Source organism: Saccostrea cucullata, unplaced genomic scaffold (genome assembly GCF_032062105.1).
Source record: "Saccostrea cucullata isolate Sc308-1 unplaced genomic scaffold, CSIRO_AGI_Scuc_v1 ctg939, whole genome shotgun sequence".
Taxonomy (NCBI): Eukaryota; Metazoa; Mollusca; class Bivalvia; order Ostreida; family Ostreidae; genus Saccostrea; species Saccostrea cuccullata.
In genome coordinates, this window is record NW_026925621.1 from 47,501 (window position 1) to 70,466 (window position 22,966).

General features: G+C 36.5%; 2 protein-coding genes across 3 annotated transcripts in view; one reads left to right on the forward strand and one right to left on the reverse strand.

The window, feature by feature from the left end:
* Positions 1-583: 583 nt before the first annotated feature.
* LOC134269363 (translocator protein-like) lies at positions 584-5,286 on the reverse strand. 2 transcript variants are annotated; one of them, XM_062751560.1, is made up of 4 exons: positions 5,172-5,286; positions 4,674-4,777; positions 1,488-1,703; positions 584-972 (listed from the first exon to the last, which is right to left on the reverse strand). In XM_062751560.1, exons 2-4 carry the CDS (start codon positions 4,773-4,775, stop codon positions 790-792), a joined length of 501 nt encoding a protein of 166 aa, XP_062607544.1. In that variant the 5' UTR covers positions 4,776-4,777; positions 5,172-5,286; the 3' UTR covers positions 584-789. The 2 variants fall into 2 exon arrangements, with proteins under 2 accessions (XP_062607544.1, XP_062607543.1); XM_062751559.1 differs by having other exon boundaries at positions 4,674-4,793.
* A 330-nt stretch (positions 5,287-5,616) lies between these two features.
* LOC134269364 (uncharacterized) overlaps positions 5,617-22,966 on the forward strand; it is a 50,702-nt gene continuing 33,352 nt past the window's right edge. Inside the window, exons 1-11 of the mRNA XM_062751561.1 lie at positions 5,617-5,757; positions 8,182-8,331; positions 8,746-8,816; positions 10,089-10,191; positions 10,669-10,815; positions 11,797-11,912; positions 12,120-12,178; positions 12,663-12,682; positions 12,861-12,922; positions 13,287-13,355; positions 14,146-14,247. Coding sequence (XP_062607545.1) covers positions 5,655-5,757; positions 8,182-8,331; positions 8,746-8,816; positions 10,089-10,191; positions 10,669-10,815; positions 11,797-11,912; positions 12,120-12,178; positions 12,663-12,682; positions 12,861-12,922; positions 13,287-13,355; positions 14,146-14,247 — 1,002 coding nt within the window. The 5' untranslated portion in view covers positions 5,617-5,654. The remainder of the gene's footprint in view (positions 5,758-8,181; positions 8,332-8,745; positions 8,817-10,088; positions 10,192-10,668; positions 10,816-11,796; positions 11,913-12,119; positions 12,179-12,662; positions 12,683-12,860; positions 12,923-13,286; positions 13,356-14,145; positions 14,248-22,966) is intronic.

Sequence of the window (22,966 nt, forward strand, 5' to 3'; positions counted from 1 at the left end):
TATGTGGAAGCATCCTGGGGTAGTGTAGATATTAAACTGTTAAAATTATGACCCCCGAGGGTAGGGCGGGGCCACAATAGGGAATGCAAGTTTTACATTGAAATATATAGAACAAATCTTTAAAAGTCTTCTTCTCAAGAACCACTGGGCCAGGAAAGCTTAAACTTATGTGGAAGCATCCTTGGGTAGTGTAGATATTAAATTGTTAAAATCATGACCCCCAGGCGTAGGGCGGGGCCACAATAGGGAATCCAAGTTTTACATAGAAATATATAGAACAAATCTTTTAAAAAGATCTGCATCACCCAAGTTACTCAGGTGAGCGATGTGGCCCATGGGCCTCTTGTTTTTTATTCATACAATGATTTTCTCATCCTTACAATAACTGTTCTAATTTATAAATACCTTTGATAGTTTTGAAAATTCAGTGGTTGATGTTGAAAATTTCTAGAATAAAATTTTTTCCCACTGACACACTGCCCCATTTTCTATCCAGTGTCAAGAGAAGGCAAAGTAACATAATATTTAATTTTTTTAAAGATGGCCTAATTTTCAATATACACTGTTCATGTATGTACTTAAATTTAACTTTAAACAATATTTTATTCACAGATCTAGAAGTGAATGGGATTTGGCAGCAGGCTCAGCCCATTTTAGCCATCTCCCTAAGTACTTTAATAAGCAAATAAAACACAATTCAAATACACTAATCCAAACATAAACTTCTCTCTATAAATGCCATTCTGACTAGTTTTTTTACATTATAACAATAGCTAATTATGTTTGTCTCTATGATGTCTTTGTATCTTTATCCTCTTTGTTCATTCTCCAAATTTTGAAGTTCAACACTGAGGCGAAGGTCACCCAGCCCAGATACGGGACCATGATGTAGGCCGCTGTGGTGTTGACCTCGCGGAATGCGAAAATTGTGGCTACAATGGTCCCCCATAGACAACCAATCTCTATGGTAGCCTAGAAATGTCATAAACAGATGTTAATTATTGTTTACATAAACAACAGACTAGATGTTTAATTCTAAGCCTTAATGCCTAATTCTGGCTTTACTTTCAATCACTCTTGTTGTATTCATCTATCAATAAAGAGCCATTTTTCTAATGAAATGGTTTAAATATAGGAACATGCATTAGAAATGGTATTCTAGCTTGATTCAAAAACTAAATATGCTTTCCCCTTTTTACCCCTCACCAGATAGATCTACATCTAAAGCTTTCACTGAAAGCAATATATAATAAATTTATTCCTGGGTTTGAAGTGCATGTGCACTTACATTATACACTGAGAATTCACCTTCAAGTACAATCAACTTTGCTTATTCAATATTCAGTATTGAAATAAAGGACTAGTCATGCTTTTGAAGATAATTATTCAAATTAAAAATTTTCTCAGTAGATCTCCATTTATTCAAATACATATGTATATAAATTCTTAAAAATAACAACAAATTGATAAATATTTAAACTACATACCAGCCCCAGCCTGTGGGCTCCAAAGAAGATGGGCGTCCATGCCCAGTTGAGAGCCAGCTGTGTGCCGTACAAAGCCAGGGGTAAGGCTGCATCCCCCTGGAACCCCCCTCCATCCTTCCAAACCAGATAGGAAGCATACCCCATACCTCCATACAGAGCGGTCCACACGGGTCCAAACAGATAGTTAGGGGGCCGCCAGGAGGGGCGCTTGATATTCTGTTAGAGATAGTGTATTTTGTCATTATAAAGTTTACTTCTAAAATTTCAGATCTGCAGAATCTAGTGCTAATTTCAAGATATTTACATCTTATTTTTGATTGCACTAAACATCTGTATCATAAAAGAAAACAGGTACATCTAATGTCACCATGAGTATTCATGTATTGACAGTGTTGAACTTAAATACCATGTGTACTGACTCAGATATGCTCTCTTTCAAATCTAATATTGATGGGCATAATAATGATGAAGATAATACAGTCAAACCTCATTATCTCAAACTCAAAAGGACTGAGAAAAAGCTCTGAGGTAAAATGATTTACAGTTGAACTCTGATATCTTGAATACCATGGATATGTGATTATGTCTAAGTGATTTGGAAGTCCCAACCACATTTTCTTTACGTATTTTACCCTCGATATCTCGAATTCTCGGATATCTTGAAGTTTTTTCTCAGTAACATCACGTTTGAGATAACGAAGTTTGACTGTATTTAGGAATAAGGAGTCAGGACTTCTAAATCACTTTGACAAATTCATGGTATCCAAGATATACTGGGTATCAGTGTCCAAGATACAAAATTCAAATGCATTACATTAATCATATACATTAAAAACAAAGTATCTAATGTTTATATACCACACTCACTTCCCTATAATTTGGTATCATGTAAAAATAAACTAATCAGGAAAACAGAGTTTGTTGTTGTGCCTGTGATTTGGAGGAAATCAGGGGCCTGATACAGGATACAGCCACTACAAACTCTGGAATTCTAAATATGAACACGCTCAAGAAACTAACACGGTCCACGGACAACGGTAAGGAGAAATTTAGATTTATCACTGATTAAACTGTCTTGTCTGATTGGAAAAAACAAACTTAATATTATGTACATGTAGATTTAATCATATAAGTGGTGTATTTAATCATATTAGTGATGTATTGAAGAATAGTTTGGTATTAGCTTCAGGGATCTTGCTCTAGCAAATGTACTATAAAGTAAAAATTTCCTTATTTGATTCTCTGTAGCCCCCTCCTTTCTCTCTCTCTCTGACAATCTTTTTTTCTCTCTCACACAGTTTCTCTTTCAAATGACACCTTAGAATGTTATTTGTACACAGTCATTAAAATTTTGAATTTTCCCTGTTTAATATGAACATATATCATACTTTCATATAAATCAGTTGATTCCGATTCATCCAGAAAGATAAAAACACTATAACCTACTGAAACTGATGAATCCACTCCCTCAAATGTGATAGAACTTAGCCACTGGCTATCAAAATAGCTTGACATTAAGTGATATTCAAAAAAGTTGTTGATTATGCAGACTTTATGCATGCACAGTTAACTGTTTTTTTTTTTTGTTTTTTTTTTGGGGGGGGGGGGGGGTTGTAGGGGGGTGAGGGAGTGGGGGGAGGGGGGTAGTGAAAAAAATTATATGGAGCCTTGACGGTGCCTCAGTTGACAATGGTTTCCTTGGGGTGATAATTTTAAATGTTACCTTCTACTAAATACATTGATAATATAATGTTGTTTCACTTGAAAAGTTTTGGAGAATACAATGAGATAATTTTCTATGTTATCATGTAGTTATGTAAAATCATTGAACAGGAAATATTCTGTGATACTTAACAAAATTGTTCATCATCAGTGAGTTATTATCCCTTATGATAACAATGAAATTTTAGGGGGGTTGTTTAGACTATTTAAATTAGTACATGTACATGTAGATCTCACCATGATGACTTAATGACAAAATGAGATATCCTCTGAGATACAATAAATTTAAAATTATTTCAATTATCAAACTCATTCAATATTGAGAATTATTATAATATAGTCTATAAATAGCCCCTATATTAAAAGCTATATACAAACAGTTCACTGGATTTGAAGTCGTATTCACCTGGAGGGTCAGTGTGCGTGCAGCGGCATTATGACATCACAATTAACACCTCAAACAACATTGAAAACAGCTAGTGGTTTCAATGGTATGAGATAGCTGAATATATGAGCAGGAATTTTTTTTTAAGTCTATTGCAGTTATTTTAACAGTTCGGTGTCAAAGGCACATCGAGAGGTAAACATGGAAGTGTGAGCTCAGTGGTAATGAGGACATTATTTTTCTAAGACAGAAGTTCGTTAATGAAATTGGAATCCTCAGGCAGCCTTCAAATGAATATACATGTATGTAGTTAACAAACCATACTCACCATCGAAGAGTCCATAATTATTTTATTATACATAGTCAGGATTTGAATGTAAGACATCAGTTATTCATTTAAATCCTGACTATGTAATAAAACAATTATGGAATCTTTCAATGATGAGTATGGTTTGTTAACTTATTCACCATCGAAAGACTTCATAATTGTATAATGTCCCATGCAGTTGAAAATTATCACTGTATCAAAGTGGGATTTTCTGCACATCCAAAGAAAAATGATAATTAACTCAAGAAATGTTTGATTTGGTAGCTAAATATCCGAAAATGAGTTTTTATACTATTAGTTTCTTAGCACATACATATTGTCTTATTTATGTTTTATTTATTCTTATTTATATCATAGCATTTAGTGCTAAGTAGGTTAATTACTATAACAATCTATGAGGACCCCATTGGAAATAATCACATTGTTGCTTTCATGGGTCATCCTCGGGTAAATGGCTTTACTTAGTACAAAACTTATTTAGTTACCCGCCATCCTTTTTTAGAGATTCTGAATTAATTGTTCTTCTTAAGTACTTGTTTTTTATGATATAATGCTAGTGTTTTATTACAATTGTATTTTAAAGAAATTTTATGATTTCTTTGGATTCCATGTGCCAATTTTGTTCTTTTATGTCTAGCTTATGCTACATATGATATGTGCCATTTCCTGAATAAACAAACAAACAAACAAATAAATAAAGCTACTTCAGGCAATTCAATCTAAATCTAGTGATTGTACCAGACATGCTCACCTCATACCAAGTTGAAATATTTCTCCTTGATATTAGGGAACCAAAGGCTGCCCCTACATAGGGCAGTGCGATGGCTGCAGCAGGCTTCAAATACTCTGACATATCTGTAAGATGTTGAGACTATAATGTTAAACCAAAACTTTTACAAAATGATAAAAATAATGATATGTAATTGTTTAACAATTAACATGATGAACATGCAGAAGGTATGATTGTGAATTGCCAATTGGCAAATCTTAAGGAAATCAAAGCCAATGGTCAAAAATGCACAACTACAAATAATGATAGTTATCCTACTGTCCTAAACAGGTTCACAAACTATTTAAAATTGCAATATCTACAGGCTTCGAAGTTGATCGACCGGGCAATTGACGATGACCTTAAACTACTGAGTACTGTAGATTCTGCGTTTATCTAATACCAACTGTTGATATGTTCAAAAATGCTTTAAAAATTTTTTAAAAGAATTTGTTTTACTTAATGAAAAGAAAACCCCACCTGCACAACTTTGTAACCGGACAAAATCAGCTGATTTACGTAAAAGCAGGTGCTCTTTCCTCACTTCCTTTAGCAGACGAAAATGACCTTTGAACTTTTGTTACACTACTTAAACAACTTCCTGTACTACTGAAGTATTATAGTTAATTTTATTGTTCCGATTCATTAAAAAAATGCTGAATACTGATTGTATTGATGAGAATAATATCTACATTTATTTTTAAGCCAAAAAAGGAAAAGTAATCCGGAAATTAATTTTCCCATCGTACAATTTTTTTTCGATTTGATGATATAGAATATATTATAAACTTTTGGCAAAATGCTATTATTTAAGTATTTTTACAGTTAAACTTTGGGTATTGCTATTAAACATGAATTAAATTCAAAGTTATTCTATCTAAATTTCAACTGCACAATGTAAAGGACTTCTTCCGTGCCTACTGTTGTAATTAGTTGCCCCCAGAGGTAAACCGGAAACGAAAAATGGCTACCTCTCCAAATAGTACTCTGACTCCAAAAAAGAAGGAGGAGTCGTTTCTAGATAAGTTAGGAGGAACTCTGGCCAGGAAGAAGAAAGCCAAAGAAGGTTTTCAAATCATGTGTTTATATTAGTATCATAATTAGTGTGGAAACGTAATTAAAAAACAAGTTTCAAGATTTGTTTACATCTAGTTTCCTTTTCCAAATAAGGCCAAAACTTATGTTTGATTTATGCATGAATATTTCGGTTCTTTTATTGCTATGGAATCTCTGATATTGGCCATGTTGGCAGGATAATTAAATTTTTTCTACTTAACTTTCAAATGTAAGAGCAAATGTCAAACAATTGAAGTATTATCAGCCAAATAACCCGACGACAGGTTTATTTACTAAAAAGCTCATTTTAACGACCATAGAACTACTAAATTGCTAAACTCTGACTGAGGTTGTTGAAATCTTTGTAAATCAACTTAGATTTGTCAATAGTTTTCTTTGGTTTCAAAATGATTCTATTCAGAGGTTGCTCTTGAGTATCAATAAGTTGGGAAAGGTTACTGTGAATCGAGGTAAGTTTACTGATTGACTAAAAGTCATCAGTTATAAACATATCTGTATATTGAGTTGATTGGAAACTGAAGTGAGGGCGTGGATTGCCCTGATGTTGCCAGATTCTGTAAAATATTTATTTGTAACCATGACTACCTCTTCTGTGTGGGGCCTTGTAGGTATCATCACACTTGATTGGCTTGTATTTTGTAATATTAAATATTAGCAGGATCATTTAAATTCTCTTTTACTAAATACCTAGCTAAAATAATACCTCATACATATACATAGCCTATATAAAGTTAAATGAACCACACAAGAGGATGTAACCCTGAATTTAATCAACTGTTTACTACCACAGGTACTTGTGGACAGGACCCCCCCCCCCCCCCCCCCGATATTCAACCCGGGGCTCATTGTACAATTCTTCAAAAATAATATTTATTACACTTATTCATCATGTGTACAATATGAAAAAATTGTCAAAACCCCAAAACAATCACTCCCCAAAAAATACCCCACTACTATACATTATAAGGGAGAAAGGTATGCCACTCCGGTTTGAAATTTCCCTAAGTAAAAGCAACGGAAGTGCATAGAGAATGTATGATAAAACCCGAGAGAGATTATTACGTCAGTCCAAAACTCTCTCGGACGTTATCCTAATAAGTGATACATTCTCAATGCACTTCCGTTGCGATTACCTAGGGAAATTTCAACGTTCTGACTGGAAAACTGTTTAAGGAGATAATCAGATATTGTGGGATTCTTAAGAGATGTAGAGTTAATCCGACAGCATGCACTAAGACAGAAATATAAGTAGAGACGATGTGAATCGACATTTTAGGTTGAAATAAAATAAATACATGGTTTTAATCCCAGAAAGACCAGTGGGGGTACAACGTAAACAAATCGGAGTGGCATACCTTTCTCCCTTATAACAGTATAATGTATAGTAGTGGGGTATGTTTTGTGGAGCGATTGTTTTGGGGGTTTTGACGATTTTTTCATATTGTACACATCATGAATAAGTGTAATAAATATAATTTTCGAAAAAATTTCCAACAATCCCCGGGGTTGAATATCGGGGGGGGGGGGGGGGGGGGGGGTCCTGTCCACAAGTACCTGTGTTTACTACATGTCATTGTTCCTCACCTCTCCTCCTCTGTATTGTTCTCTCTTTCTCTTGAAATCAATTTTGATCAAACAGATTTAGTCAATATTGCTGCATTTATCTAGTTTTAGGTTACACTTTTTTCATATTTAGGTTACACTTTTGTTATATTTAGGTTACACATTTTTCATATTTAGGTTACACTTTTGTTATATTTAGGTTACATTTTTGTTATATTTAGGTTACACTTTTGTTATATTTAGGTTACACTTTTGTCATATTTAGGTTACCCTTTTTTCATATTTAGGTTACACTTTTGTTATATTTAGGTTACACTTTTGTTATATTTAGGTTACACATTTTTCATATTTAGGTCCTGTTGACAAGTACCTGTGTTTACTACATGTCATTGTTCCTCACCTCTCCTCCTCTGTATTGTTCTCTCTTTCTCTTGAAATCAATTTTGATCAAACAGATTTAGTCAATATTGCTGCATTTATCTAGTTTTAGGTTACACTTTTTTCATATTTAGGTTACACTTTTGTTATATTTAGGTTACACATTTTTCATATTTAGGTTACACTTTTGTTATATTTAGGTTACACTTTTGTTATATTTAGGTTACACATTTTTCATATATAGGTCACAACTTTTGTTATATTTAGGTTACACTTTTTTCATATTTAGGTTACACTTTTGTTATATTTAGGTTACACTTTTGTTATATTTAGGTTACACATTTTTCATATATAGGTCACAACTTTTGTTATATTTAGGTTACACTTTTGTTATATTTAGGTTACACTTTTGTTATATTTAGGTTACACTTTTGTTATATTTAGGTTACACTTTTGTTATATTTTGTTTCAGTGAGTGAGCTCCAGGAGGAGGGAAAACATGCGATCGAGTCTCCCACCAGCCCCACTGTCCCTGACATTGGACCTGAGGGATACACACTGGGTAAGTACCCTCCCACCAGCCCCACTGTCCCTGACATTGGACCTGAGGGATACACACTGGGTAAGTACCCTCCCACCTAGCCCCATTATACCCCCGTTTGACCTGTAATTTCTCTCTAGTCCTACACTCCCAGAAATTGAAACTTAGCTTTAAGAAAGGGAGACCTAAATACCCTGTAAACTGAAGTTTGAACAGGTTTGAAATATGAATTCTAGAGATAGCAGAATATTTTTAGATCAAAAATCACATGTTTTTTTCGAAGGATGGTTTGAGGAAAATATGTTGGTTTATGGGGATTCGATTTCATGTTAAAGAAGTGTTATTTAGTAATATATGTGATAAATATCATTTTGTGGTGGACATAATTTTGTGGGTTCTGCATGCCTTGAAAAAATTAAAAATTTACCCCCACAGAAATTAATGATTTTACTGTATTTTAGGCAGTGATTTAAATATGAAATGAATCTGTTTTAGATGAAAATGAGGAGAGATCAATGATAGAACCTCAATCCAGAGAGGACCCCAAAGTTAAAGAACTGATAAAGGTAAGAGAATTCCCTTTCTGGCTGAAGAAGAAAGTAAATCAAAAGAAGTTTTTTTTATGTTTATTCTCACTCATTCGGTCACCCTTCGATGACCTACGACATGTCCACACCAGTTCTTCCTATCAGTCATCAGGGAAGCTAGTTCTATTGTATCCCTTGCATCTGTGTCATGTTTGAGTTTGTCCAAAAAGGTGCCCTTTGTATTCCTCTTCCATGATGTCCGTGATTTGGCTCCCACAGTACCAATGGCTGTGCGCTGAGCTCTGGATGATGAAAGCAATGCCCAGCTAGCTTCATTCTCCTGGAGGCTATTTTGTCACTGGCCTTAGGGAGGTTACCATATAGGAGTGGCTTGACTAGTAAATGTCTAGAACCTTACGAAGCATGCATGTATAGGTTCCATCTAGTGACTTCTCCAGGGCTACTGCTACAGTCCAGCTTTTCTTTAACACAAATTGATTGTAGATGAGCTCTGTAATCTCTGATAATGTATGTTTATACCTTATAGATGTCAGTTAATATTTATATATTGTAGATGTTATTATACTGGATTACTTGTAATCTTTATTCATCGTACATGTCAGTTAATCTTTATACATTGTACATGTCAATTAATCTTAATACATTGTACATGTCAGTTAATCTTAATACATCGTACATGTCAGTTAATCTTTATACATTGTTGATTTCAGTTAATCTTTATACATTGTACATGTCAGTTAATCTTTATACGTTGTACATGTCAATTAATCTTAATACATTGTACATGTCAGTTAATCTAATACATTGTACATGTCAGTTAATCTTTATACATTGTACATGTTGTAGATGTTGCTGTACTGGATCAGTTAAACTTTATACATTGTACATGTCAGTTAATCTTAATACATTGTACATGTCAATTAATCTTAATACATTGTACATGTCAGTTAATCTTAATACATTGTACATGTCAGTTAATCTTTATACATTGTACATGTTGTAGATGTTGCTGTACTGGATCAGTTAAACTTTATACATTGTACATGTCAGTTAATCTTAATACATTGTACATGTCAATTAATCTTAATACATTGTACATGTCAGTTAATCTTAATACATTGTACATGTCAGTTAATCTTTATACATTGTACATGTTGTAGATGTTGCTGTACTGGATCAGTTAAACTTTATACATTGTACATGTCAGTTAATCTTAATACATTGTACATGTCAGTTAATCTTTATACATTGTACATGTCAGTTAATCTTTATACATTGTACATGTTGCAGATGTTGCTGGACTGGATCAATGATGTTCTAGCTGATGACCGTATCATTGTGAAGGACATTGAGGAAGATTTGTTTGATGGACAGATTCTTCAGAAGTTGATTGGTAAGTACATGTTATTATATAGGAAGCCAAGGAACGATAAAAGTCAAGGGTGAAGGTTCTTTATTGGGAAACTCAGCAAAATAAAAAGAATTTTGATATATACCTTTATCAGACACCAGGCAGGACTGTCACAGACTGACATAATCAGGTCAGGAAGGATGATCAGTACAATAAAGAAAGGAATTTTGATGATTTAGCTTCTAGCATATTATACTCCCTATATATTACACTCACTGCATATTACACTCCTTATATATTACACTCACTGCATATCACACTCCCAGCCTATTACACCTTATCTTTTTACTCCCTACCTTGTATATTAATATTGAGAATAGTAGGAATGTTTACAATGAAAGCAAACATCTTTGGCTGCCACACAAATGTGTAATTGGTGCTTTACCTAATTACTGATCAATTTCTAGTTTGATTCTTACTTCAAAATTCATTCAACTCAAGAGTTTTCTCCCTTTGCAGAGAAGCTGGCGGGGTTAAGGGTCGAAGTTCCAGAGGTCACACAGTCTGAGCAGGGTCAGAAACAAAAACTACAGATCATCTTAACGGTCATCAACAGAATTCTACATCAGAGCCCGCCCTGGACCCAGAGTAAATGGAGCGTAGATAGTAAGTTATTTACATAATCATCCAGAGTAAATGGAGCGTAGATAGTAAGTTATTTATAGAATCACCCAGAGTAAATGGAGCGTAGATAGTAAGTTATTTATAGAATCACCCAGAGTAAATGGAGCGTAGATAGTAAGTTATTTATAGAGTCACCCAGAGTAAATAGAGCGCAGATAGTAAGTTATTTATAGATCCACCCAGAGTAAATGGAGCATAGATAGTTATTTATAGATCCACCCAGAGTAAATGGAGCATAGATAGTAAGTTATTTATATATCCACCCAGAGTAAATGGACCGTAAATAGTGAGTTATTTGTAGATCCACCCAGAGTAAATGGAGCGTAGATAGTAAGTTATTTATCTATCCACCCAGAGTAAATGGAGCGTAAATAGTAAGTTATTTATATATCCACCCAGAGTAAATGGAGCGTACATAGCAAGTTGTTTATAAATAATAATTGAATTTTAAAGAGATGCAAATTTAGCCATATATCCTAAAAATTGTTATTAAGTTTTTGGCTACTGGTATATGTAATTTTAGTAATTTTAAAATGTCAATAAGAGAAGTAATTACTACAGATACACAATTTATTGTTAGCGATATTCAATTTTAACAATCTCAACACCCTTGCTTATAATGCCAATATTGCTTAAAATTCTGCTTTTATGATATTGATTCACTCAAAATTCATCCAGAAGTCCGATATGGATTATGATTGACTTTGCAATAATTATTGATTTATATTTTACCCTGTGGTCAATTGGGAATCTAAAAATGAAATTTTCTACAGCATCTAGTTTTCTAAGTAAAAATCACAATCACTCAATTGTAGGTAAAGTTTGTTTGAAAATCTTACTGATTTGTATTTTGTTATTGAAATTGTTTAATTTATGTAGTATATGATTCAGGCATTGGGTGAATGATAAGCCAAGAGGTCATGTTCCTGAGAGTTTTACATCAAATGAGTTCTATTATTTTAGGTGTTCACTCAAAAAACTTGGTGGCCATTCTCCATCTCCTGGTTGCCTTGGCGAGACATTTCCGAGCACCAATCAGATTGCCAGAAAATGTCTCCGTGAATTTAGTTGTTGTCACGGTAAGTGAAAGAAGTCCTTGTAATATTTAAATAAAATATGAAAACAAAGATTGTACCGGTAGTATTCCATTTGTTTTTTACCATAATGGTAATATAATAAAGAGATCTAGGGTGTATCACAGTATTTTAGATTTCTATTTTTGGAAATTTTGTTTCCGATTGTGTAATAAAATGACGTCCAGGTAATCCTATTTTTGAATTGAACAGAAAAGAGATGGAATGTTACAGCCACGAAGGGTCGCTGAAGACATCACCACTGTTAACGAGTAAGTCTTCACAGATTAAAATCGGGGTAAAATATTATGGGTTTTTTTAATGGCCAGTAACAAAGTGAGACAACTTTTCCTTTTTATCCATACATTTTTTTTTCTTCGGACTGCAGTAAACTATACTTGTTTATATTCAGTTCAGTATTATTTCCTCACTTTTAATATAAAAAAAATTAAAATAATTACTGCCTTTTGGGTATTGCACTTGAGGAGTGTGCTTACAATAGAAGTGGACATTTGACTGTATATTGTAAAATCAGATACATTTCCGTGGGGTCAGATTTTCGTGGTTTGAGGAAAAAAAAAAATGGTTTGTAGGGATTTGATTTCGTTGATGAAGATCTTTTTAGTAGTTGTACATATGAAAATAAACATTTTATGGTGGTCATAATTTGTGGGTTTCTTCATACCACGAAAACAACGAAAATTAAACCCCCACGAAAAATAGTGATTTCTTAGTATGTGTTCATCTCTCTTTCAGAGACATAGGAGCTAGATTTGGTGAGTCTTCCATTCTTTGTTCTGTTGATATCTGAAAGTAGAATGAGGCTTACAATAACAGCTGTCTCTTCAATTTGATTTCATTACAAGTACAACAGAATCAAAATTCTCTGTGGAGGAAAACCTTTTATATACCACTAGCCGTGTATAATACATTTTAAGCGCCTTGTCTTTTCAGAGAGAGATGCCTTTGACACACTGTTTGATCATGCTCCAGACAAACTGAATCTCGTCAAAAAGGTCAGATTTCTATTTCTAATTTTTTTCTCTCTGTGATAACTCTTTGAAAGTTAGTGGAGTTGATTTCTTGATAATTCTACCAGAATGTAGATTAGGCAGATTGAAAGGTCAGGAGCTAAGGAGGCCTAATATGCATGCAAAAACAAATAAATAAATATTTTCTGGACTTTATAATATGTACCTAAAGACCGGTATTTAGGTCTCTCTATCATGATACATATCATGCAACAAAATATCACGATATACCGGTATACCAAGTAAATAACACATCTCTATTTATTTTTTATATATTTTATTAACATATATTTATTCAAAGGTAAATTTACATATTTTAGATTTGAACATTGGTTTATTTTCTTTCCAGACATTGGTGACTTTTGTGAACAAACAGTTGATGAAAATTAATTTAGAGGTCACGGATATCGAATCTCAGGTAAAAAAAAAACAACAACAGATATATGTTATCAGTCTTCAACAAATCCCGGGAGTCCGATGCCCGGGACCTGGTAAAATTCGAATCGAGCATGTAGAAATTGTACACTTACAAGCCCGAAGGGCATGTTAATTCTAAGGCATAAGCCTCGGTATAATAAATTCAAATAAGACCAATAACATTAAATGTATTTTTTAAAGTCTTTGATTTTCCTTCTAAGTGAAATAAAAAAAAACAAAATTTTACCGACATCTTATTTTACCGCGATTTCCAAGGAACTCTTCTGCAAAAGAGACACAAAAAGTGTACAGGTTGAAAACAAATGGCGAGACAAGAAATTGACAAAATCGATTTTCAGATTATTTCCTTGGCATGAAAAGGCAAATAAGAATAAAATAACTTGATAAAATTCTGGGCATGTAAATATTTGTTCGGGCTTGCGTAATTGGTGATCACACCTGCCCGAAGGGCATGTGCTGAGAAAAAGATTTGGCGAAGACTGTGTTATAATTATACAGTATGTATTTAATTTCTATTATCATAAATCAAGGTAAAGTACTTTGCTGAAAATTGATTTTTAACACAAATTTTCAGTATTATGCAGTTTTTACAGATTTGACGTAAAGGGAAGTAACTCTTTTATCCTTGTTGTGACGTGGGTTACCTGTGTTATTTTTGTTTACAGTTTCACGATGGCAGCCACCTGGTCCTGTTAACTGTGTTATTTTTGTTGACAATTTCACGACGGATTCCACCTGGTTCTATTAACTGTGTTGTTTTTTGTTTACAGTTTCACGACGGCGTCCACCTGGTTCTGTTAATGGGGCTCCTTGAAGGGTACTTTGTTCCTCTGTACGACTTTCATCTCACACCTGTTGACTTTGATCAAAAGGTAAAGGTCATTCTTGGCTTAATTTATTATCGGTAACTGTATGTGATTTAACTGGGCAATAGTTTATTGTAAGGTACCAACAAATCTAGAACAGCTTGAGAATTAAAGCTTTAATTAAACTTGACAGTGTGTAATAGGAAGTTTTTCCAGTAAGTATATAACTTGATGTCTGAGAAAAATTGCTTGCTGGACAAAATAAATGTTCAACTTAATTAGGGCCCCGCAAGGATTTGCGGGTGCCCTATAGTAATCACTCTGTCTGTCCGTCCATCTGTCTGTCTGTCTGTCTGTCTGTCTGTCTGTCCGTCTGTCACTCTTCCGTCCACAAATTTTCTGTTTTTTTCTAATAACTTTTTAGCTCACCTGAGCCAAAGGCTCAAGTGAGCTTTTCTGATCAAAATTTGTCCGTTGTCTGTTGTCGTCGTGAAATTTTCACATTTTCATCTTCTTTTCAAGAACCACTGGGCCAATTTCAACCAAACTTGCTACAAAGTATCCTTGGGTGAAGGGGATTCAAGTTTGTTCAAATGAAGGGCCACACCCTTTTCCAAGGGGAGATAATTATGAATTAGAGAAAAATTAATGGCATTTTTAAAAAATCTTCTTCTCAAGAACCACTGGGCCAGGAAAGATGAAACTTTTGTGGAATCATCCTCAGGTAGTGTAAATTCAAGTTTGTTCAAATCATGACCCCCGGGGGTAGGGCGGGGTCAAAATGGCCGATCAAAGTTTTACATAGGAATATATAGGAAAATTCTTTAAAAAATCTTCTTCTTAATAACCACTGGACCAGGAAAGATGAAACTCATATGGAATCATCCTCAGGTAGTGTAGATTCAAGTTTGTTCAAATCATGACCCCCGGGGGTAGGGCGGGGCCAAAATGGCGGATCAAAGTTTTACATAGGAATATATAGGAAAATTCTTTAAAAAAATCATTTTCTTAATAACCACTGGGCCAGGAAAGATGAAACTCATGTGGAATCATCCTCAGGTAGTGTAGATTCAAGTTTGTTCAAATCATGACCCCCTGGGGTAGGGCGGGGCCAAAATGGCCGACCCTAGTTTTACATAGGAATATATACGAAAATTCTTTAAAAATCTTCTTCTCAAGAACCACTGGGCCAGGAAAGATGAAACTCGTATGGAATCATCCTCAGGTAGTGTAGATTCAAGTTTGTTCAAATCATTACCCCTGGGGCTAGGGTAGGGCCAAAATGGCGGATCAAAGTTTTACATAGGAATATATAGGAAAAATCTTTAAAAATCTTCTTCTCCAGAACCACTGGGCCAGGAAAGATGAAACTCATGTGAAATTATCCTCAGGTAGTGTAGATTCAAGTTTGTTCAAATCATGACCCCTGGGGCAAGGGTAGGGCCAAAATGGCGGATCAAAGTTTTACATAGGAATATATAGGGAAACCTTTTAAAATCCTCTTTTCAAGTACACCAAATTCATGCTTAGTGATATTTATATGGAATCATCCTCAGGTAGTGTAGATTCTAGTTTGTACGAGCCATGACCCCCTGGGGGTTAAAATTCAAGACCCCCCCCCCCAACTTAGTAAACTTTCAGTTCTGATCTGATATGTGCTTTCTCTTAGCAAATTGCTCAGGTGAGCGATGTGGCCCCTGGGCCTCTTGTTTTATAGTTGCCCAATCAAGTTCAAATTTGGTATGGTAGTTCAGTAGGCAGAAATACATATTTTGATGCTAAGTTTGCTTCTCTATGTCTTCTGGTTTGGAGCTGGGGTGGTGGGGTAGATTCCTTAACTATGCATAAGAATGAATGGGCAACTTTTTTTATGGTTGCCCAATCAAGTACAAATTTGGTATGGTAGTTCAGTAGGCAGAAATACATATTTTGATGCTAAGTTTGGTTCTCTATGTCCCCTGGTTTGGAGCTGGGGTGGTGAGGTAGATTCCTTAACTTTATATACAAAAGCAGTGGCAAAGAGAGATAACTGCTGAAGATGTTGCCATTGTAAACTGAATGCTTCTATAAGTCCCTTGGGATTAATTAGCTTTCCTCCTGAAGAAAATCCAGATCATTATCTTTATCTGTCAAATTGAGATGAATTACCACCTCTCTCTGCAAATGAAGTTTGTTTTGAAGTTAAGTCAATTTGAAATGCTATGAACACTCTGAAATGTGGATTTAAATATAAATATTTATAATTTATTTTTGTTTAAAAGTTATGATTTCTTTGAATTCTACTAACAAGAAATAGATTAAAGAAGATTTTTTGATTTACTTTTTTCACTTTATGTTAATTCAAGAATATTATTAATTTTTAGGATAGTTGTATAAAAACACCATTTTATCATTAATACTGAAAAAGTTCTTATTGTAACTTAAGAAGAAAATGATGAGAGAGGTACAATTAATCCCTTAGGATTAATTATATAGCCTGCTGCAGAAAATTCAGTAGGCTTATCTTTATCTGTCACTTTAAGATTAATGAAACTTATAGACCCTTTGTAGTGGCCTTATAATGGTAAAGTTATGACTTTCTTTACTAAAGGCCCTGACATACAAGTAAACTTATAGGCCATTTGTAGTGGCCTTATGATGGTATAGTGATGACTTTCTTTACTGGAGACCCTGACATACAAGTAAACTTATAGACCCTTTGTAGTGGCCTTATAATGGTATAGTTATGACTTTCTTCACTAGAGGCCCTGACATACAAGTAAACTTATAGACCCTTTGAAGTGGCCTTATAATGGTAAAGTTATGACTTTCATTACTAGAGGCCCTGACATACAAGTAAACTTATAGGCCAGTTGTAATGGCCTTATGATGGTATAGTGATGACTTTCTTTACTGGAGACCCTGACATACAAGTAAACTTATAGAACCTTTATAGAGGCCTTATGATGGTATAGTTATGACTTTCTTTACTAGAGACCCTGTCATACAAGTAAACTTATAGACCCTTTGAAGTGATTTTATAATGGTAAAGTTATGACTTTCTTTACTAGAGGCCATATAATGGTATAGTTATGACTTTCTTTCCTAGTGGCCCTGTCATACAAGTAAACTTATAGACCCTTTGTAGAGGCCTTATAATGGTATAGTTACGACTTTCTTTACTAGTGGCCCTGTCATACAAGTAAACTTATAGACCCTTTGTAGAGGTCTTATAATGGTATAGTGATGACTTTCTTTACTGGAGACCTTGACATACAAGTAAACTTATAGACCCTTTGTAGAGGCCTTATAATGGTATAGTTATGACTTTCTTTACTAGTGGCCTTATAATGGTATAGTTATGACTTTCTTTACTAGAGACCCTGTCATACAAGTAAACTTATAGACCCTTTGTAGTGGCCTTATAATGGTATAATTATGACTTTCTTTACTAGAGGCCTAGTTATAATGGTATAGTTACGACTTTCTTTACTAGAGGCCTTATAATGGTATAGTTACGAATTTCTTTACTAGAGGCCTTAAAATGGTATAGTTATGACTTTCTTTACTAGTGGCCTAATAATGGTAAAGTGATGACTTTTTTTACTAGTGGCCCTGACATACAAGTAAACTTATAGGCCCTTTGTAGAGGCCTTATAATGGTAAAGTCATGACTTTCTTTACTAGAGGCCTTATAATGGTATAGTTATGACTTTCTTTACTAGTGGCCTTATAATGGTATAGTTACGACTTTCTTTACTAGTGGCCCTGTCATACAAGTAAACTTATAGACCCTTTGTAGAGGCCTTATAATGGTATAGTTACGACTTTCTTTACTAGTGGCCCTGTCATACAAGTAAACTTATAGACCCTTTGTAGAGGTCTTATAATGGTATAGTGATGACTTTCTTTACTGGAGACCTTGACATACAAGTAAACTTATAGACCCTTTGTAGAGGCCTTATAATGGTATAGTTATGACTTTCTTTACTAGTGGCCTTATAATGGTATAGTTATGACTTTCTTTACTAGTGGCCTTATAATGGTATAGTTATGACTTTCTTTACTAGTGGCCCTGTCATACAAGTAAACTTATAGACCCTTTGTAGAGGCCTTATGATGGTATAGTGATGACTTTCTTTACTAGTGGCCTTATAATGGTATAGTTACGACTTTCTTTACTAGTGGCCCTGACATAAAAGTAAACTTATAGACCCTTTGTAGAGGCCTTATAATGGTAAACTCATGAGTTTCTTTAATAGAGGCCTTATAATGGTATAGTTATGACTTTCTTTACTGGATACCCTGACATACAAGTAAACTTATAGACCCTTTGTAGAGGCCTTATGATGGTATAGTGATGACTTTCTTTACTAGAGGCCTTATAATGGCATAGTTATGACTTTCTTTACTAGAGGCCTTATAATGGTATAGTTATGATTATCATACAGGAACTATTCTGTTAAAATGTTTCCTATATAAAGTTAAATAGGTAAAATAACAATTTTTCATATTCTTAAAATTTCCACACATAGAAAGTTATGCCACGGGGTATAGTTTTTGCTATCCATCCCTCGGAAACTTTTCTTGCAAAGATGTATTTTGTATGTACTAGTGGTTTACTGTAAGATGACATCAGTGAATATTGATTGACTGAGAGGGGAAGTTTAGCGAACTAATCCAGATGTTGATAGAATTACTAAATATGGTGTGCTCTGAATACTATACCTGTCTTATGTTGGGCCAGATTGGTTTAGGTGATGAATAATTACTAAGATGCACTTTTAAATGAGAAATCTGATGACAACATTTGACAGGTGGTTTTCGCTGGTTTTCCCCCTGGGAGCCCCTATCTTCAGTTACCATTAGATATTTATTACAGAGTCTATGAAAAAAGCTAGGTTTTTCATCTTATCAGCACTCAAGCTGAATCAAAACTAATTTGTTTAAAGCTGTTTTCATTTGAGCTTTCAAATCTCTGTAATGAAGTTAATTTTACAACTTGTGTTTCTAGGGTTATTTTTAGCTTATGTTTCTAAACAAACCACAGGTTGTACCTTGTGGGGGGATGAAGTTAATGATACTTCTGATCTGTTTGAGGAATTGTGTACCACTGCCAGGTTCGTCGGAGATGATAAATGGTGGACATACAAACTGTAGTTACAATTGTAATGTACACTTTAATGTGGATTCCATGTTATTGTGGACTGTATTACTAATTAAGATGATAATTTATAGACACAGCCCCCTGTCAGTTTATTTTCCTGTCACCAGGTGTGACATTGATACAGTCCCCTGTCAGTTCAGTCACCTGTGATCAGGTGTGACATTGATACAGTCCCCTGTCAGTTCAGTCATCTGTGACCAGGTGTGACATTGATACAGTCCCCTGTCAGTTCAGTCACCTGTGATCAGGTGTGACATTGATACAGTCCCCTGTCAGTTCAGTCATCTGTGACCAGGTGTGACATTGATACAGTCCCCTGTCAGTTCAGTCTCCTGTGACCAGGTGTGACATTGATACAGTCCCCTGTCAGTTCAGTCACTTGTGATCAGGTGTGACATTGATACAGTCCCCTGTCAGTTCAGTCATCTGTGACCAGGTGTGACATTGATACAGTCCCCTGTCAGTTCAGTCACCTGTGACCAGGTGTGACATTGATACAGTCCCCTGTCAGTTCAGTCATCTGTGACCAGGTGTGACATTGATACAGTCCCCTGTCAGTTCAGTCACCTGTGATCAGGTGTGACATTGATACAGTCCCGTGTCAGTTCAATCACCCTAACAGTTCAGTCAGCTGTGACCAGGTGTGACATTGATACAGTCCCCTGACAGTTCAGTCATCTGTAACCAGGTGTGACATTAATACAGGCCCCTTTCAGTCACTTGTGACCAGGTGTGACATTGATACAGTCCCCTGTCAGTTCAGTCACCAGGTGTGACATTGATACAGTCCCCTGTCAGTTCAGTCACCTGTGACCAGGTGTGACATTGATACAGTCCCCTGTCAGTACAGTCATCTGTGACCAGGTGTGACATTGATACAGTCCCCTGTCAGTCACTGTGACCAGGTGTGACATTGATACAGTCCCCTGTCATTACAGTCACCTGTGACCAGGTGTGACATTGATACAGTCCCCTGTCAGTTCAGTCATCTGTGACCAGGTGTGACATTGATACAGTCCCCTGTCAGTTCAGTCATCTGTGACCAGGTATGACATTGATACAGTCCCCTGTCAGTCATCTGTGACCAGGTGTGACATTGATACAGTTCCCTGTCAGTTCAGACACCTGTGATCAGGTGTGACATTGATACAGTCCCCTGTCAGTTCAGTCACCTGTGATCAGGTGTGACATTGAAACAGTCCCCTTTCAGTCACCTGTGATCAGGTGTGACATTGATACAGTCCCCTGTCAGTCATCTGTGACCAGGTGTGACATTGATACAGCCTCCCTGTCAGTTCAGTCACCTGTGATCAGGTGTGACATTGATACAGTCCCCTGTCAATTCATTCTCCTGTGACCAGGTGTGACATTGACACAGCCCCCTGTCAGTTCAGTCATCTGTGACCAGGTGTGACATTGATACAGTCCCCTGTCAGTTCAGTCATCTGTGACCAGGTGTGACATTGATACAGTCCCCTTTCAGTTTAGTCATCTGTGACCAGATGTGACATTGATACAGTCCCCTGTCAGTTCAGTCACCAGTGACCAGGTGTGACATTGATACAGTCCCCTGTCAGTTCAGTCATCTGTGACCAGGTGTGACATTGATACAGTCCCCTGTCAGTCATCTGTGACCAGGTGTGACATTGATACAGCCTCCCTGTCAGTTCAGTCACCTGTGATCAGGTGTGACATTGATACATCCTCCCTGTCAGTTCAGTCATCTGTGACCAGGTATGACATTGATACAGTCCCCTGTCAGTCATCTGTGACCAGGTGTGACATTGATACAGCCTCCCTGTCAGTTCAGTCACCTGTGATCAGGTGTGACATTGATACAGTCCCCTGTCAGTTCATTTTCCTGTCACCAGGTGTGACATTGATACAGTCCCCTGTCAGTTCAGTCACCTGTGATCAGGTGTGACATTGATACAGTCCCCTGTCAGTTCAGTCATCTGTGACCAGGTGTGACATTGATACAGTCCCCTGTCAGTTCAGTCACCTGTGATCAGGTGTGACATTGATACAGTCCCCTGTCAGTTCAGTCATCTGTGACCAGGTGTGACATTGATACAGTCCCCTGTCAGTTCAGTCTCCTGTGACCAGGTGTGACATTGATACAGTCCCCTGTCAGTTCAGTCACCTGTGATCAGGTGTGACATTGATACAGTCCCCTGTCAGTTCAGTCATCTGTGACCAGGTGTGACATTGATACAGTCCCCTGTCAGTTCAGTCACCTGTGATCAGGTGTGACATTGATACAGTCCCCTGTCAGTTCAGTCACCAGTGACCAGGTGTGACATTGATACAGTCCCCTGTCAGTTCAGTCACCTGTGATCAGGTGTGACATTGATACAGTCTCCTGTCAGTTCAGTCATCTGTGACCAGGTATGAAATTGATACAGTCCCCTGTCAGTTCAGTCATCTGTAACCAGGTGTGACATTGATACAGCCTCCCTGTCAGTTCAGTTATCTGTGGCATCGACACAGTCCCCTGTCAGTCATTTGTGACATTGATACAGTCCACTGTCAGTCACCAGTGACCAGGTGTGACATTGATACAGTCCCATGTCAGTTCAGTCACCAGTGACCTGGTATGACATTGATACAGTCCCCTGTCAGTTCAGTCATCTGTGACCAGGTGTGACATTGATACAGTCCCCTGTCAGTTCAGTTATCTGTGACCAGGTGTGACATTGATACAGTCCCCTGTCAGTCATCTGTGACCAGGTGTGACATTGATACAGTCCCCTGTCAGTTCAGTCATCTGTGACCAGGTGTGACATTGATACAGTCCCCTGTCAGTTCAGTCACCAGTGACCTGGTATGACATTGATACAGTCCCCTGTCAGTTCAGTCATCTGTGACCAGGTGTGACATTGATACAGTCCCCTGTCAGTTCAGTCACATGTGACCAGGTATGACATTGATACATAGTACCCTGTCACAGTTCCCTGTCAGTTCAGACACCTGTGATCAGGTGTGACATTGATACAGTCCCCTGTCAGTTCAGTCACCTGTGATCAGGTGTGACATTGAAACAGTCCCCTTTCAGTCACCTGTGATCAGGTGTGACATTGATACAGTCCCCTGTCAGTCATCTGTGACCAGGTGTGACATTGAAACAGCCTCCCTGTCAGTTCAGTCACCTGTGATCAGGTGTGACATTGATACAGTCTCTGTCAATTCATTCTCCTGTGACCAGGTGTGACATTGACACAGCCCCCTGTCAGTTCAGTCATCTGTGACCAGGTGTGACATTGATACAGTCCCCTGTCAGTTCAGTCACCTGTGACCAGGTGTGACATTGATACAGTCCCCTTTCAGTCACCTGTGACCAGGTGTGACATTGATCCAGTCCCCTGTCAGTTCAGTCACCTGTGACCAGGTATGACATTGATATAGTCCCCTGTCAGTACAGTCATCTGTGACCAGGTGTGACATTGATACAGTCCCCTGTCAGTCATCTGTGACCAGGTGTGACATTGATACAGCCTCCCTGTCAGTTCAGTCACCTGTGATCAGGTGTGACATTGATACAGCCTCCCTGTCAGTTCAGTCATCTGTGACCAGGTATGACATTGATACAGTCCCCTGTCAGTCATCTGTGACCAGGTGTGACATTGATACAGCCTCCCT

Excerpts from the sequence above, each read along its gene's own strand:
- LOC134269363 (XM_062751560.1), bottom strand. The coding sequence starts at position 4,775 with ATGTCAGAGTATTTGAAGCCTGCTGCAGCCATCGCACTGCCCTATGTA. Across the intron at positions 1,704-4,673 it reads ATATTTCAACTTGGTATGAG|AATATCAAGCGCCCCTCCTG; the intron begins GTGAGCATGTCT and ends TATCTCTAACAG. Across the intron at positions 973-1,487 it reads GAGCCCACAGGCTGGGGCTG|GCTACCATAGAGATTGGTTG; the intron begins GTATGTAGTTTA and ends TGACATTTCTAG.